The 17,219-nt window shown below is 35.1% G+C and overlaps 1 protein-coding gene across 2 annotated transcripts in view; it reads left to right on the plus strand.

The window, feature by feature from the left end:
* The window catches only part of LOC117564904 (protein nubbin), a 55,650-nt gene that overhangs the window by 34,660 nt on the left and 3,771 nt on the right, over window positions 1–17,219 (plus strand). Inside the window, exons 3-4 of one of the 2 annotated variants that reach the window (XM_052002674.1) lie at window positions 1,705–2,160; window positions 14,546–14,590. In XM_052002674.1, the coding sequence (XP_051858634.1) occupies window positions 1,705–2,160; window positions 14,546–14,590 (501 nt within the window). Of the gene's footprint in view, window positions 1–1,704; window positions 2,161–8,813; window positions 9,664–14,545; window positions 14,591–17,219 lie in introns of those variants that run through there. The other variant, XM_034243857.2, reaches the window with a different exon arrangement.

The raw sequence follows: 17,219 nt of genomic DNA on the forward strand, positions 1-17,219 counted from the left end.
AGATGGATTAGTTTAAGATAGATAAATATGGGACATATTTTGAAGATATCGGGTATTTAAAAAGATTATAGAGTGGGACAATATTGTGGTAAAGATCAATAAGATTGAAACCATGTGAAGTTTATTGCGAATAATACTAAAATTTTGGATATATAGGATGATATTAAAATGTGATACTCAAATTTAAGTTTTATAAAATATTCTTAATAGAAATGTTCTTGAAATTATTTACAATTCTCAGATTTTCTAAAATTTTCATTTCTATACTTGATTTTAATGTCTGAAAATATTTATTTAATTTAAATTCTATATATAAAACTATATTTATTATTCGATTTCTATACTTTATTTTCATTTCCAAAAATAAATTCTTTTATATTATTTAAATTTTATATATAATATATTACCTTTAAACTGTTTGATGATTTTCTTCTTTTATAAAATATTTCTTTTTCTTTTCTTCTTCCATAAAATAGAATTTTAATACTTATTTTCATTCCTTTCCAATCTTCTCATATTTTCTTGCCCTCTTCCACACCTTTCTCATGTCCTCTTCTTTGCTACTTTTCACAATGCATATAAAAATTATTTCCATTTGAACTTCTATACTCGATTATAATTTCTAAAAATATTTATTTCACTTAAATTCTATATATAAAATACATATTTATGATTCAATTTCTATACTCCATTTCTAAAATTATTTATTTCTTTTAAATTCTTTATATACAATATTTTATTTAAAAATTTTGTTGATTTTCTTTTTAAAATAGAATTTTAAGACTTCCAATCTTCACACCTTTTCTTTCCCTATTCCACACCTTTCTCAAGTTCTTTTCTTCGCAACTTTACACAATGCATTTCATTTAAATTCTATATAGTATACTATATTTATACTTCCATTGCTATACTCGATTTCTTAAATTATGTATTTCTATAAATTCTTTATATATAATATTATATTTCAAAAGTATAATGATTTTCTTTTAAAAATAGAATTTTAAGACTTGTTTTCATTCCATTGCAATCTTCTCACCTTTTCTTTCCCTCTTCCAGACCTTTCTTAAGTTCTTTTCTTTGCTTCTTTACAAAATGCATATGAAAATTATTTCCATATGAACTGTTGCTTAAGCATTTTTCCCTCATTATAGGGGGTTATGCACTCGTTATGTCAGGCTTCAACGCCTTGCCATGAAAATACTTTTCAGCTCTACAGTTTTCCCAGCTAAATGCCACATGCGGAGCCACTTTGAGCCACTTGAGCCAATGAAATGCTACCTTGACCTGGTTGATTTTTGAAGAGCTCTTTTTTGCTATCAGCATATTGTGTTGAGTTTGCGCATGGAGATTGTGTTGCCCCCTTTTTCACCCCCGGGGGAAATATTAAAATGAAATCCACATGCGTTTTTTTATTATGTAAATCAACCCCTTTTCTTATGTAAGCTAACGACACACAAGGGAGGCGTTTTTTTATGAGCAGCTTATTCAAATGGCCGACGAATCAGTCGTAAAAAAAGGGTTGCTGTGATTTTCCATATGACTTTTTGTTGTTTTTGGGGTATTCATAATGTTGAGGCTTATGTAAATGTGGATGACAACCCTTTGAGAGGGTTATCGCTGATTGGTTCGTTGCGTAATCTATTCAAATATGAAGCCCACTAACAAAATGGCGTATTTACAACTCAATCTCTCTTTCTCTTGCAGTTGGCAACTTTAAATTCGAGACGCAGAATGTGGCTAAAAGCGAAGCGCTAACGAGCTGTGAACAGAATGAGGAGTCACAGGATAACGAGGATGTTGACACAAATATGCGCGACGTCAGCGCAAATCACAGACACAGACACAGCGACAAGGACAATGGCAACTCCTTGCTGCAGTCAAGTGATGAATTTGTCGAACAGCAACAACAACAACAACAACAACTGCAACTTGGCAGCAACTGTGCAACGTTGCTGTCGCCTTTCAACTTGAAAACAGAACCCGAACTTTTGCAGCGAGAGGCAGAAGAAGAAGAGCAGGAGGAACAGGATGAGGAGGAGGATGAACAGGAGCAGAAAGCGACACAGCAACAGGAGCTGACACTCTTTGAACACTTCAGCAATGCCAGTGCCAAGGATGTGCGCGATTTAGAGCACTGCTTAAAGCTGCAGGACCAAAACGGTGAGCTCAATTTAAACTTCATATTGAGTAGAAATAAGAGCGAGTACACTTAAGCATATTTTGTATTGGTAAAGAATAGTCTTTGATTTGTCTTTATCAAGTGCTTACTATTAAGCACTTCTAGATCAAGTCAAAGTAAATGAAAATATATGAAATGTTTTGTGGGATATCATATTAGACATACATATGTACGTCATTTCATTCCTACATCACATACAAGAAATATATTAAAATTTTGTATAGAAATTTTGTATAGAAAAGTATAATTAATTTCTAAAAATACACATGAAATACTTATTCGATATACAGCTGTAAACGTTAAAATAGCAGTGCGACAGAAAAAAATATAACAATTTTTTTGCATATTCATTTTTGATAGTTTATCCCTTGGAGATAAGAAACAAGCAAAAACCCCGTTAGATTTGTTGTACTTCTGTTTGTGATAGGAAATCTTCTTTAAAAAGTTATCTTTATAAAATTATACCTCAGAGAAGAATGAAATCAGAGATTAAATGAGTTAACGAGACAAAAGAGTAATATCAAAACATTTAAAATGTATGAAGAACTATCTATTAAATTACATTCAAATGTTCTATATGTGGGGGAATGTTTAAACCAAGAAATGAAACTAAATATCCTAATAGTTTCATTTCCACACTTGATTTTCATTTCCAAAAATATTGATTTCATTTAAATTCAATATATAAAATATTAAATTTAAAACTTCAATTTTAATATTTGTTTTTTTGTAATTGATAAGTTCTATATGTGGCCGAATGTATAAATCATATTGATTAATTTATTAATTTCAGTTCGGAAGTATTACCAAATTTTTGAATTGAATCAGAATTCTATATTTAAATTCCTATTTTCCATACATTAATTTGCCTACCTTAAGTGCTGGCTTATTTAATTTTTTCATCCCATCCTCAAATTATTGAATTCAACCAGAATTCTATATTAAAATTCCCATTTTCCATATATTATATTTATTTGACTACCTTAAATGCTGGCTTATTTAATCTTTTCATAATGCCCTCAAATTTTTGTATCGAATCAAAATTCTATATTCAGAATTCCTATTTTCCATATTGTTTATTTTCTACTTTAGTCTCTACCATATTTAAAAGAAATCTTTCCATTCCGTCCTCAAATTATTAAATTGAAACAGAATTCTATATTCAGAATTCCTAATTTCCATATATTTATTTTCCTTCTTTAATCTCTAGCGCATTGACATCTTTTCATCCCACCCTCAACACAAATTCCTCTGAAAATAATTTTAGCGATAAAAATCGAATTTTTGCTCCAAAATATTTGTCAATGGGGTGTTAAGCACCCCTTTGGCTCTTCTTTGTTTGCCAAACTCACCCCCTCAGTGCGATTGTGTGTGTGTATTAATTAAATTTGTACGTCAGCTTAATCGGCCGTTAAGCATCTTAAACCCGGTCACAATTTTGGTGAAAACTCCCGCAAAATGCTGAACTCAAGTTACATTTTATTAGTTTGTTAGAAGTTGGATAGTTTTTGGTAGTTAAGAGGGTGGTTCCTATGGGCAAAGTTGTTGCAGCTTGTCGAGGAATATTTTATTTCGTATTTGGCGCGAGTTTTGCCCAAAAATTATGCATGATGTTGTGCCTCATTTTTCAAAGTACTCGACTTGGGTTTTTTATTGCATCCTTGAATTTTTTTTGCCTACACAAACATATCTCGAATGACGATTTTAATTCGCCTTTGTCTGGTAACATGATGAAGCATCGATCGCATTGACGACGATGACATTCAATGACGTCGAGCGTTTTATTTATGTCCTTTCTAGATTTCTATTTTCTATTTAGTTTTTTTTGGGTAAAAAACGACTCAAATCAATTGCGTTGTCTCTCTCGATAAGGAAATATTCTTTAACAAAGAAAGGTAACGAGCCACAAAAAATAGTAAAAAGGAAGAAGAGAAATAGAAGAAAACACGTTACGGTTTACGGTATTTTGCGTGCATTTGACACCCCAGCTACAAGGACAATCAAAGGCAAAGGCAAAGGCGGAGGCAAAGGACATTCTCAGGTAGTCGAACTTATCGTATGCATATGCGGGGCCGTCTTGTTGCAACAACCCCAACTTTTCTTTAGCATTTTTCTTCCGCTTTTTTTTATGCAATTTTTAGCATGAAAATTTACCCAACTTTTCTTCCACGGGGTGGATTTTTTTTTATTCTTTTTTAGGGAACTTTCTTCGATTTATTTTCTCTCATTTTTAATTGCGTCTTTGATGCAACGGTATTTGATTTATTTTTGCAGCTTCTCGAAATTTATGGACAATTTTTTTCGCTTAGTTTTCCCACGAGTTTTAGGGCAAAAAAAACGAAAATCTTTTTTGGCAAATCTTGACTTGATTATGAAGCGTTGTCTAGAGATACTTTTTAGGATTAAAGACGCAACTATTGTGGGAAATTCCTGAAAATTTTGTCATCGCAATGATAGTAGATGACCAAACACATCCTGATTAGCTGATAAGAAAAAATCACTTGAGCATTCTGTTTTCATTTTCTTTCTTTTTTAGCAAATTTTGACTTGATTATAATGCGTTGTCTATGAATACATTTTAGGATTAAAGACGCAACTATTGTGGGAAATTCTTGAAAATTTTGTCATCGCAATGATAGTAGATGACCAACCACAACCTGATTAGCTGATAAGAAAAAAATCACTTGAACATTCTGTTTTCATTTTCCCATTTTTGGTTCCTTTCACCTTTATGGCCACTAAAATGAAAAGCCACAAGAACAAACCCACAAAGCACCTCTCGAAATACTCAAAATACCTGCATGTGCCAAGGCCTTGCTCACTTTATGACTTCATTACGCATTTCACTTTTAGTTGCGAGTGTTTTTCTTTTCCCAAACGAAATTTTACAACTAACAGAAGAAGAACAAACTATTTATTTACCAAGTACACACGCACATTTCCACATTTCCCTTTCGACCTTTTCTCATTTATTTAGTTGTAGTTTCAATTTCAGTTTCAGTTGATTTTTTTCATATTTTCCGGCTGCCCCAATAAAAAATCTAAACTCTTTTTTTATGATCTTTTGCCTACATTGACTTAAGTAATTCTCGGCAATGAGTGAAACGTTTACGATTACGCTGATCGAGGTCGGAGGCAAGGACGTTCCCAGTTCCCAATTCCCAGTTCCAAAAGAGTTACAAACATATCTTCTTTTTATGGGCACGCACAGTAGGCCAGGCCAAGTGCGAACCGAACTGGCAGCAAATAAAAAAGTCAAACGGTTCAGTCACTAAGTCAAAGTGTTGACCCGCGAAGTCTTCTTTTTTTAGCAAGTCCTTGTGAACGTGAGAGAGTGAGAGAGAGAGTGGGAAAGTGGCTCAGAACCAGTAGCCAATTGATGGCAAAGACAGCCGAAGGTCTAATTAACATGTAGGACCAAGCACAGGATGCTGCTGCTCGTTCCAGGTTATAAAGAAGTCCAGGGTATCTAAATTTTTTATGATTTACGTGGAAATCGCCGCAATTTACAGCCCCAGAGCGCGGCTCTTGACTGTCTTCGGTCTGTGTCTTTGAGTGTGTGTGTGCATCGTAAAAAATGCAAGCCAGCGCAAAAACTAAACCGTAAAAAAGCAAAGAAGTCGTGTGAGAGATACCCTGCAAAAAGTTAAGCCTACACGGAGAGAAACAAATCTAGAGTGAAAACAATTTGATTTACGATTTTTTGAAATAAGGTTTTTAGGTTGAAAGAATCTTAAATCAAAATTTGTATGGCAAATCTAATTTTGAAAGAAGAGTTTAAGGTTGAAATAATATTAAGTCAAGATTTGTATGCTAACTTTGCATTTTAAGATTAAAAACTTGCAAAATTTAAACGAACTGATATTACGATAAACTGAATACAATTATATTTTAAAATATCTAATGTACTTCCAAAAAACGTACAATTTTTTAAAGCAACTTTCTTACACAAAGATATAAGATTAATTGTCGAACAATTATCATGAAATTTTCTAAATATTTTTGCTGGAATAGGAAATATTATTAATAGATGTATAAAACTGAAATTCGCAAAATATGTAGCTTACTTCATTGTAGCTGATATTGTCTATGAAATTTTCCCTAAAAATTTTGTATTATATTTAGACCGATTATCAGCAAATGAATGGAATATGTGGCTAATATCTTAATACATCATTTTACGGAATTTTTGTTTTTAAAGGAAAACAGCAAATATTGTTTGTAGACATATAACAATGAAATTGGGAAAATATATAGTCCAGATATATCCAATATTATTCGTCGTGCGTTTATAATGAAGTTTTTCTGAATATTTAAAATTTTTTTGTGAAATTTTCTACTATTATTTATAACCCGATTATCATGAAATTAGTAAAATATGTAGCTAACACATTTATACATCTGTATATCAAGTTTTAGATCTTAAGCTTTAGCTTTTAGTTTTTTTCTCAATATAATAACAAAGTTCACTTAAGAAATATTCCCCTCAAATTCATATTTTACTTTGCTACTCTCTCTCTCAAAACTCCTCGTAATTTACAGGGTATCCAAACTATCTCATGCAGTTCAAGTACCACAAATCCCAAGATCTATGCTCTCTATAGGTGGTTATCGCTAACGGAAACGTTGCGCCTTTTGGGCGTTAAACGCTTTGCCAGGACAAATGGATTTGTACAATTTTTTGTGAGTGTGCTGCCAGTTTACCTGGTCCAACTGACAACTACCGACTTTTTATGACTTTGTAACAATTTTTTATGATTTTTTTGCTGTGCATCTTTTACCTGCTTGCAGCGCATGTTTTTTATACATATCTGGAAAGATTTTTTATATATTTTATTTATGTATTTATTTCTTCTGGTCACCTTGGAATTTGACTTTTCGTTATAATTTGCTTGTTTTCCTTTACTACTATACATATTTTTGTTGTAAGTTTTCTTAGAATGTGGAAAATTAAAAGGGAAAACAGATTTCTAGAATGGTTTTCATTTTTTATGATGTGAGTTCAGAAGTCAAAAAGTTGTAGAGCGACAAATAAAATAAATTATTAACTGCTTAATTAAAAGAGATCAAATTTTTAATTCTTTTGTGTAAGTGTAATGCATTTTTTGTTACATTTTATAAAAAATTTGATTTGTTTTTTAATTACTAAAGATCAGATTTGGAGTTTCAAATATTCTTTATGATATTTATTGGTATACAAAAATTATAAGTTTTTTATTACTGGAGTTTCGATTTTAAACATGAAATTGGTCTATAATTTTAAAATAAATATTAACTGTTGCTTGTTCTCATAATTTTTATTGACTGCATGTTATATAAATAAAATAAAATCCTAAACAAATCATAATAATAAACGAAGTGGCAAAAGTCTCAGCAGCGAAGCAAAGTGGGTGGTGAATGGGAGAGAATAGAGAGAGAGAGAGAGAGGAGAGTGGGTGGAAGGCAGTCTGCATACAGCACATGTGTGCATAAATGAATGGCAAATAAATGCGAGAACAACAACAAGAAGAACAAGCAGCGAAAGAAGAGGAAGACTAGCAGCAATAGAACAAAGCGCAAAGCGTCGACGACAATGGCACATGAAGCTGCTGCTGCTTTTGCTGCTGCTGCAGTCAACGTCGACGCAGCTTTAAAATATTTTTACATAGCTCACACACACACACACACTCGACGCACACGCGCAAGTTTTGAGTCAGTATTTTTGAGGCGTGTGCGCCAATCATAAAATAATATGCATACACATACACACACGCAGCGCAGTCGACGCCAACGCCATTTGAAAGCTAAATTTAAATTTTAAGCCACACCCCAAACAAGCGCACGCATACTGCACAGACACACATACAAACACACACACCTATACGATGACAATGGAGAGTCCAACGAATGCCGAGCCGAACAAACGAACGATGCCCCACAACCCAAACACAACACAACGCCCGAGACAAGACATTGTAGTAAAATTTTAAAACGTATAAAATGTTGGAGCAATCACACACAGTCACACTCATACACTTGCATGTGCGCGCTCACTCAAATGCAAAACGCAGTCTCACTCACTACACACCAATACACTCAAATTGCGCTCTCGCTCATTTCTCCTCTCCAGCGAATGAGATTGAATTGTGGAACGCGTTTCTAACAGGCATTCAAAGCCAGAACGGTAAATAATGAGCGTGCGCTCTAACACACACACACACACATAAACTCAGCTCACTCACAGTCGCACTCACACAAGCATAGAGAGCAAGAGCGAGCGAGCGACAGAGAGAGAGAGAGAGAGACCAATGCGCTGCTTGGGCTTTCGGGCAATAAGCTCTGTCGGCTGTTCGCTCACACACATACAGACGCACACACACACACAGTGGCTCCCCCAGTTGGCGGTTTTTCGATCCAAGTTGCAGTTGCCGCGCCGACGTGAAACCAGTTAAACGCGTTGACTCCTCTGAAGCACATCGTGCAGCTCGTGTGTTTTTTATCAAGCTCCAATAAAACAAAAAAAAAATCTGTAAAGCAAAAGCAAAGCACAAAACGCTCTTTTTTAAATACATATATACGCCCCACACGAGTACGAGACCCAAACAACCCTTACCGCTTTTTTTGGGGTGGCTAACAAGAAGAAGAAGAAGAAGAAGACGAAGAGGAACAACAACAACAAACACACACTCACAAAAAACCTTCCCCTGCCTTTTGATTTTTTTTGGGCGCAAAAACACAAATTTTCAACTCAAAACTCGCACTCAACAAAGTCAATGCCGGCTTAGGGAGTGTGGAAGGCATTGAGACGCAGGAGAAGAGAACGAAGCAGAAAGACAGAGAGAGAGAGAGAGAGAGAGAAAGATTGAGAGCAGTGAACGCAAGGCAGACAAAGACAACGTGCATAGACTGCTTGTACTACCGGCAGCATATATCGTCATCATCATCATTGCCATCATCATCATTATTGCCTACTACTGCTTGGTATCATCATTACCAGCAACAGCAGCAAACTCAGCTCAAGCAGTCAGGCCTAGCGATTATCCGTTGAGAGTTGTCCTGCCGCATTGGATCGCTGTGTCGTTGTCAGTTTCATACGAAACACGAACGCGTTTGGACGCAGGCCGGCGCTATTACAACCAAGTATCAATAAAAGAAAATTCACACACACAAACACACACATATACTTAAATAGAAAATAAGAAAACTCTCTTCGCAAGTGTTATGCGAACTCAAGTAGTGCAAGTGTTGTAAAAAAAAGCCTCCAACAAGAAACATTTCGGTGACAATTTGACAATTATTAAGTGCAACACACAACAAACACACAAACATATCCCAAGTATTATAAACAATAAATATTATATCTGCTGTTTCTGTGAAAATGGTTATGTCGGAGCTACGTTGGCACACCGCTAGTCCCGAGGATAATACAAATTCCTTGAAGCATGATTTGCTAAAGACTAACAACAACAGTGCCAGAGACGCCGTCCACCTCATGCAGAGTCGATGTAAGTTTCCTTTTGAATAGTTCAATGTATTCTATAAAGCAAGTGATTAAATTGCATCCCAAGTTGATTATAATCATATTTCAAATATTATGTGGAAGTTTCTTATAATCAAAGCTTACTGTTGGAGACAAATGTTTGATTATCTTACATTTTGAATGGACAACTTTTCAAATACTATATTTATAATATTATCTGCAAGTTTCTTATTATCAAAGGGAAACTAAACTTTCGCTTGGGAACATTTGTTGATTATTCTACAATTTGAATGTAAAGCTTTTTCAAATATTATATTCAAGTTTACTATAACATATTAACAAGTTCAACAACAAAACAAACAAGTTTAACAAATTCAAAAATATTCTTAATTCATCATATAGAGCGCTTAAAGATAAGCATAAATACACTATTTGATTTCCATTTCTATAGTATAGTCAACAATATTTTGCATTCATCTTATAGTGCTCTTAAAGATAATCATAAATACTTCTTCTATAATATAGAAGAAAATGGGAATCAAAGTTAGTTTCTATAGGCGTTAAATGTTGCTGGTTTTATGATGATGCCCAGGCAGCCATAACAATATAAGTTTTCTGTAAGCTCAAAAGGAGCTTTACGAATACTTCTTTATCTTATCGAGAAATATATTCTTAATGCTCAAAACATTTCTTAATTTTTAAATAACTATTTTTATTGTTATAAGAATATATTTATGCAATATAAAATTTGCTAATGGTTGAGATTTTGAAGTCTTTGTACAAGCTGAAAATATATAATATATTTGGAGTGCTTAAAACATTCTCTTAACTTTTCGTATAACTATTCTCATCATTATAAGAACATAATAATATCAACTATTCTTTATATAATTTGCTTATGATTAATCTTTTAAAGCTTTTATTCCTTTGACTTCAATATTCTACTTAAATTAATATCTATAGTAGCATTTAACTAAAGTTAGAACAATTGTTGAATGCATTAGAGCGTCTGTCTGCTTATATATACAAAATTTGTATTCATAGTTCATCAAATTTTCGTAAATATTTAATATTTAAGTCTAATTTGAACAATTGTTGAATGCATTAGAGCTTTTTCTGTTTATCAAAGAAAAAGTGAATGACTCAATTCCTTAAAATATGCAACAAAGTCATAAAGAAAATGTTGGCTTTGAAATCGGAAACCATTTTGCTAATCTATATCAAAGTCAATTTCATCAGAAGCTAAATTAGCATTGACTCATTGAGTTCCGTTCGTATAAGAAAAAACCCCCTAAAGTCCAGTAAAGTCCAGTAAAGAAAGAATTAAATATATGCTCTACACTCAGGTGTCGTCTCACTATCAGAAATATCAGTTCCCTCCCAAAGCGACCCACTTAGGCAAAACACTTGTCGAACGAAGCAGAAAACTATAACTAAGAATTGGATGGAGGGAATTACGAATGCAGTCCATAAAATAAAAGTAACGAAATGAAAAACGTATTTATTGAAGACGCATTTCTTGCACAACGCAAATGACCATGTATTCAATTTAGTTAGCTTATCAATCTGGTTGTAAATGAAGTTGTCTAACACTGGGACAGCGGAGAAACGTATATTCGTATTACGAGTATATGTAGCTAATGGGGTCTTGAATAACCGATAATTTATTGCTTTAATGAGCTGTACTTTCGATAGTTCCAATTGATAGAGAGATACGTAGATAGAGATTTTCAAGAGCTCTACAGCTAATGGCGCAAGCTCTTGAGTTGATTTTATATAAGTCTCTAGCCATCTCGCTCTCGCGATAGCCTATAGCTTGTACTATATAGTAAGTAGTAAGAAGTGTATGTCTCATGATTTCCATATACTCTTATCGCATCTTGATACTTTGGCGTGCTTATCTGGGACACCTGCACGAAAAACGAAAAAAGTGTTGAACCAGAATTCTGGGTAAACAAATTTCGTCATAGCTGGTCGAGTTTTTTAGTAGTTTTTATTTCGTTTTTCTTTTCTTTTCTTTTCTGATTATAATAAATTAATCGATTGGTCGCTCGAACACGACAATAAGTTTTAAATTAATATACTTCGATTTATCTGCGCGGTGCGATTGACGACAATGTTTCGTTTTGGGCCGCAACACGGATTATTTTTAGTCAGTTGCAGGCAATGAGCTCATTACTCGGTTCTGATAACGAACGTCTTGAAGGCTGTCGTTGATAAGGCGCAAAACAAGTTCGAACTGGTCAAGAAAGAGGGCGTGTATACAAGTATTATGGCCAATTCTTAGAAATGCCACAATAAACAGTTCGAACAATTTAACTTTCGAGTATTTTGTGTGCAATCGACGCGGAAATCGACGACTTCCGTTTTAGCGCCTAAAAGCCGACTAAGCTCTTTACCACACTATCTGTGTCTCGCTCTCTTCACACTCTTTCTCTGTCTGTCTGCGCTTTGTTTTGCTACGAAAATTCATACACACAAGCACACACGCAGTCATCATTATTTCGGGGGTCAAGAGTTCAAGACACGCAGCTTCCGACGCCGCCAAAGCAGCGACCACAAAAGCAACAACAACGACGACGACTCAATCGATAGCCAGTCTGCGCACGTGATGTCCACACACACACACACACACACACACTAGTTCCCTTCCCCCAACTCCCTCGCACAGCTGTCGAGGTCATTGACTAATTGTGCAAAAGTATCTCCCGCTGAGCGAATTTTCGTTGAGGGTGAAAAACTTGTGGTTTTTGCATTTCGCTAGCAATTGTAAAATTTATTTTTGGGAAATTTTCATTTTCATTTCCCTTTTGTGGCGGGGGTGACTTTTCCCCACACACACACACATATAATTTATGTGGCATTTTAACGCATTTTTCGAAAAATTAGTTTGCTTCGGCGACGCCTTAAGTGCTGCTCCATGATTGGGTTACGATTGCAACTGGCAGCAGGCAGCAAGCCATATGCCACACATTCTGTTCTGAGATCGTGCCACACTTGAGTTTTGTCGTGTGGCAGCAACAACAACAACATATTGCCGCTTAATTAGCTCGACAAAAGTGTGCCATAAGTTGCCTAAAGAGTGTGAAGTAGAACTCAAAGGATTGCGCTACTTCTGTATTTATTATCTCTCTGGGGAAACAACCCAATAATTCTCAGTAGTATATCACTCAGACTTTTGGCAGATAAAGCCATTGCTGGAATGTGTCAGCAAAAAAACAAAAGAAGTACGCTTATATTATGTAAAATACACAATCTGCAATTTTTATGGACAACAATTATGGGTATTCCCCGATCCCTGTCAACTGATTTTTAGCTTGATTGGCGCAGATTAAGTTTGTAATCACTTGATAATGCCCCAGCATTAAAACACTTCAAGTTTGCATATAAATAACATAAATAAGTAGTTTAGAGATTGTTTGACTTACACATAAATTAATGGCCAAATAGGGAGCTAAAAATAAAAAGAAAATTGTGAAATTAATATAATGATTTACTCTTTGAAATACAGTAGCAAAAAAAAGGACATACAAATATAAAAATTGTGATTAAAAAATGCTGTTCAAATAGAGAAGTAAAAGGAAATATTAATATAATGATTACATTACATAGAAATATAAAAATTATGGTTGAAAAAACCTTGTTAAAATCTTCTAGAAAAAGGTGAAATTTTTATAATGATAGAGCAGCATTAATTGAAAAATATGGCTAAAATCGATAGAAAAAGATGAATTTAAAATAATGAATTAATATTTGAAATGGAGCAGCAAAAAACTTATATAAAAATATTGCTTATTTTGAAAGCAATATGATTGAAAATATTCAAATATTTATATAATAGAGTAGAGCTAAATAATTGTAAAGAATACTTCAAATAATTCCCAATTAGTCATCAACAACTTTACTTTTGTGCAGCTTAAACCTTTTTCTTACTTTGTAACTGAGCAAAGAAAGAGTTGCATGCCACAAACTATTCATAGCTCAGTTCAGTTTGTTGCCACAAAACTCATAAATTAGCTAAAGTCGCCTCGCTGAGGACACGCCTTGATAGCTGCTCATAAAATGCAACTCCAAGTACAAAAATTTCAAATTCAAATTGAACCCAAGCAGCAGGAACAGACGAGGTCCAGGTGTTCCCTTAGCGAGTGCCATAAAAATATCCTTTTATGCAGCAGCGTGTCCTGTCTGCAGCCATTTGGTCAGTTAGCTACAAATGTATCGATTTCGATTTTGGGGGGCGAAAAGCGTTAAGAGTTGTGCATTTCTTGGAATTTTCTTTCGCATTCTTAAATTGTGCCCAGTTTATGCCTGCTACGTGTTGTCGTGTGTTGCCCTGAAGTGGCGGCAACTTTGCTAAATGCAACTGCTGCTTTAAGTGCACTGAATTTCATTTCAAGTAGCGATCTTGGGGTATATTCTTAAGACTCCATTTCTAACTCTGTCTTTCCGATTCTTTCTTCTTTGAAGTGCATTCAGTAAAGATCTCTTGCTTTAATGATCTTGGGGTATATTCTTTAGACTCCATTTCTAACTCTTTTTATTCTTTCTTCCTTCAAGTGTATTAACATTATATTCCTTAGCAGCTATTTCTAACTCTGTCTTTCCGATTCTTTCTTATTTCAAGTTCATTAAGAAAAGTTCTTTTACTTTAGCGATATATTGTATATTCTTTTGACTCCATTTCTAACTCTCTTTATGATTCTTTCTTTTTTCAAGTGCATTAAGTAAAGTTCTTTTAATTTAGCGATCTTGTGGTATATTCTTTAGAATCCATTTCTAACTCTCTTCATGATTCTTTCTTCTTTCAAGTGCATTAAGTAAAGTTCTTTTAATTTAGCGATCTTGTGATATATCCTCTTGACTCCATTTCTAACTCTCTTTTTCCCATTCTTTCTCTCTCTTTGCAGATATCAGTCGCCTGTCGCGTTCGCCATCGCCGCTGCAATCGAACGGTAAGTGCTCTATGAATATTATTTCAGACTAGACTACTTTCGAGTCCATTAGCGCATCAGCTGTTGTCCGAGTGCATCGGAAACCCATTGGCAAAGATTTACGATTTGTCCACTTTGAAAATGCGTATATAACACATATATTTTTGGGTCCACGAAACATCTGCCGTGGCATCAGTTTCACAATAGACAGAGAACGAAATAGAAAGAGAGAGAGAGAGAAGTTGGCAGCAACCCCTTGATGTGTGTTTTGAGGCCTAGGCACTCGCTGGCCACGCGCTGTGAGTAAGGGTTATAGGGATTGGGAGTAGGGATAGGTATAGGTATAGAACTAAATGTGCGAGGGGTTAAATATAGACTAGGGGTAAGAATACGAGTGGGGGTAGCTCTGCAACAATGGCTGTCAAAACTTTTGTCGCCGTGATTGAGGGAAACTAGGGAAACTAGGGAAAACGGGTGTATCTTTAAGTTGATTTTGATGTCTTCTTAAATGCTTCTGCGAGTGTGTAAGAAGTGTGTTTGGGATGTGTGTCTGTGTGTGTGTGGCTTAACAGCTTCTTAAGTAGTTCTCGCCTGATTGCATTAGGTGACAATTGTCGTGTTATTGCGGGGCGTAGCTAATTGAGGTTTGCTTTCTTTTTAAGGGGCGCTGTAATTGTTAACCAGTAAGAAATATTGTAGTTTGCTTTGACTTGTGTTATAAATGTAACTCTTACTTTATCTGAACTTATTATTATTCATAACTCGTTATGGTGCCTTGAAACTGCGTAAAATTTGCAATTCACACTTTACAAATTTCATGGCAACATCATCATCATAATCAAGTCGATTCGTATTGAGTTCTTGGTTCACGCCCACGTTCCACGTGCCAAGAACTTCGTTAGTCACGGCCAGGACTTTGGTTCAGTCCAAGGCATCCCTTTTTGTGCCATAATAGAACCTTTTTTTTCTCTTGGCCTCCTTGCTTTTATATTATTGACAGCATTTCGCTTGATTTGAATTCGCACATGTCTGCGTGTGTGTGTGTGTGTGTGGAGGAGGGGGCGGAAGGCAGCCGGACACAGTTGCTGTGATTTCTTTCACATGAGCTGAGCTCCCCCGTTGAACACATATTTACATATATTTTATGCAAAAATTATGCCGTTATGCACGAGTGTGGGAAGTCAAACTGACCATTTGCCTTTTTTATTGGCTGCCCAAATGCTCAGAGGCGTCTCAATAGAGGGGACTAACCTCAAGTAACTCGACTGCTAATAATAGAAATGGGAAAATATGAATGCATTACCAAATAAGACACGTCTCGACGCTAAATTGTAACAATTCTACTATACCAAGTCGATCTATAAGCAAACTAACTATAGTAACTCAGCAACTACTTAAGTTATGCATAACTAGTTTACGATATAGTAAAGGGTAGATCTTTAGGTGACTTTTTAGATGAAAAGTACTATCCCTATCATTTACCCAACTATTGTAACTCAGCTATTACTAAAGGTAGCCTTATGAAATTTTGTACGTTATATCTACAACTTAAGAATAGACTTCTAAAAGTCTGTCCAGCTTAAAAGTACCATCCTTAGCACTTGCCCAACTATTGTAACTCAGCTGTTACTAAAGGTAGCCTTATGAAATTTTGTATGTTATATCCACAACTTAAGAACACACTTTTAAAAGACTTTCCAGCTTAAAACCACTATCCCCAACAGTTGCCCAACTATTGTAACTCAGCTTTTAGTGAACGTATTCATTGGCAATTTGTTACGTCTATTACTCCCACTATTGGGAAACAGTTTTCGCCTACGCCTCTGACCGGAGGTCTTTACACAACACATACAAATCGAATTTGCACATCATCTGAATACCAAATGACCGCACGTAGCCGCAGCGCATATAAGAAAACAAAATTTGAGTCTCTCCGAAGCCGAAGGATGATGATGAGAATATGGCTGGACCATGTGGGGCAACCACTTGGGCGAATAAGTCATCAAATTCACGTAGCATCAACCACCAACCAAGCAAAAACCTGAACCACACATCTCTCCACAACTCCAGAACTCATAAAGTAGCCACAGCAAACATATGCAAAAATTTTGTGTGGGTCTCTGCAACGGACACAGCTGACCGAACGTCGATGGGAAAATGAGAAATGGGAAATGCGAAATACGAAATGGAAATGCCACAATTGAGATTTCAAGTAGAATGAGAGCACTTCAAAGGGGGCTGCTTTGAAAAGGGTTTAAGACTAGCTCAACTTTTGATTGCCAGCTTTGAAGAGAGGGTGGCACAACATCAGCAACAACATCAACAACACAAAAATGAGCTGCGACGCATTTAAATATTATTGCAAATCAATTGACAGAGAGTAAAGACCCCCCGACCGCTCTCTCTTCACTTTCCTTTGTGCAAATAAAATGCATACAAATAGCAAATTTATACAAATCGTTTGGCCAAAAGCATTTGAAATGCTAAAATGGCACTTAAAAGCAGCCAAAATGAAAAGAAAACACGACAAATCCATTTGATGTACCAAGCTTGTGAGTGTGTGTGCAAAGGTGAAACTAACTATGTAAACTAAAAGTTTGGCAAGGCTACGCTTTGGAATAATATGAGCTAACAGCATTCGCCCACCCTT

Source organism: Drosophila albomicans, chromosome 2L (assembly GCF_009650485.2).
Source record: "Drosophila albomicans strain 15112-1751.03 chromosome 2L, ASM965048v2, whole genome shotgun sequence".
Lineage (NCBI taxonomy): Eukaryota > Metazoa > Arthropoda > Insecta > Diptera > Drosophilidae > Drosophila > Drosophila albomicans.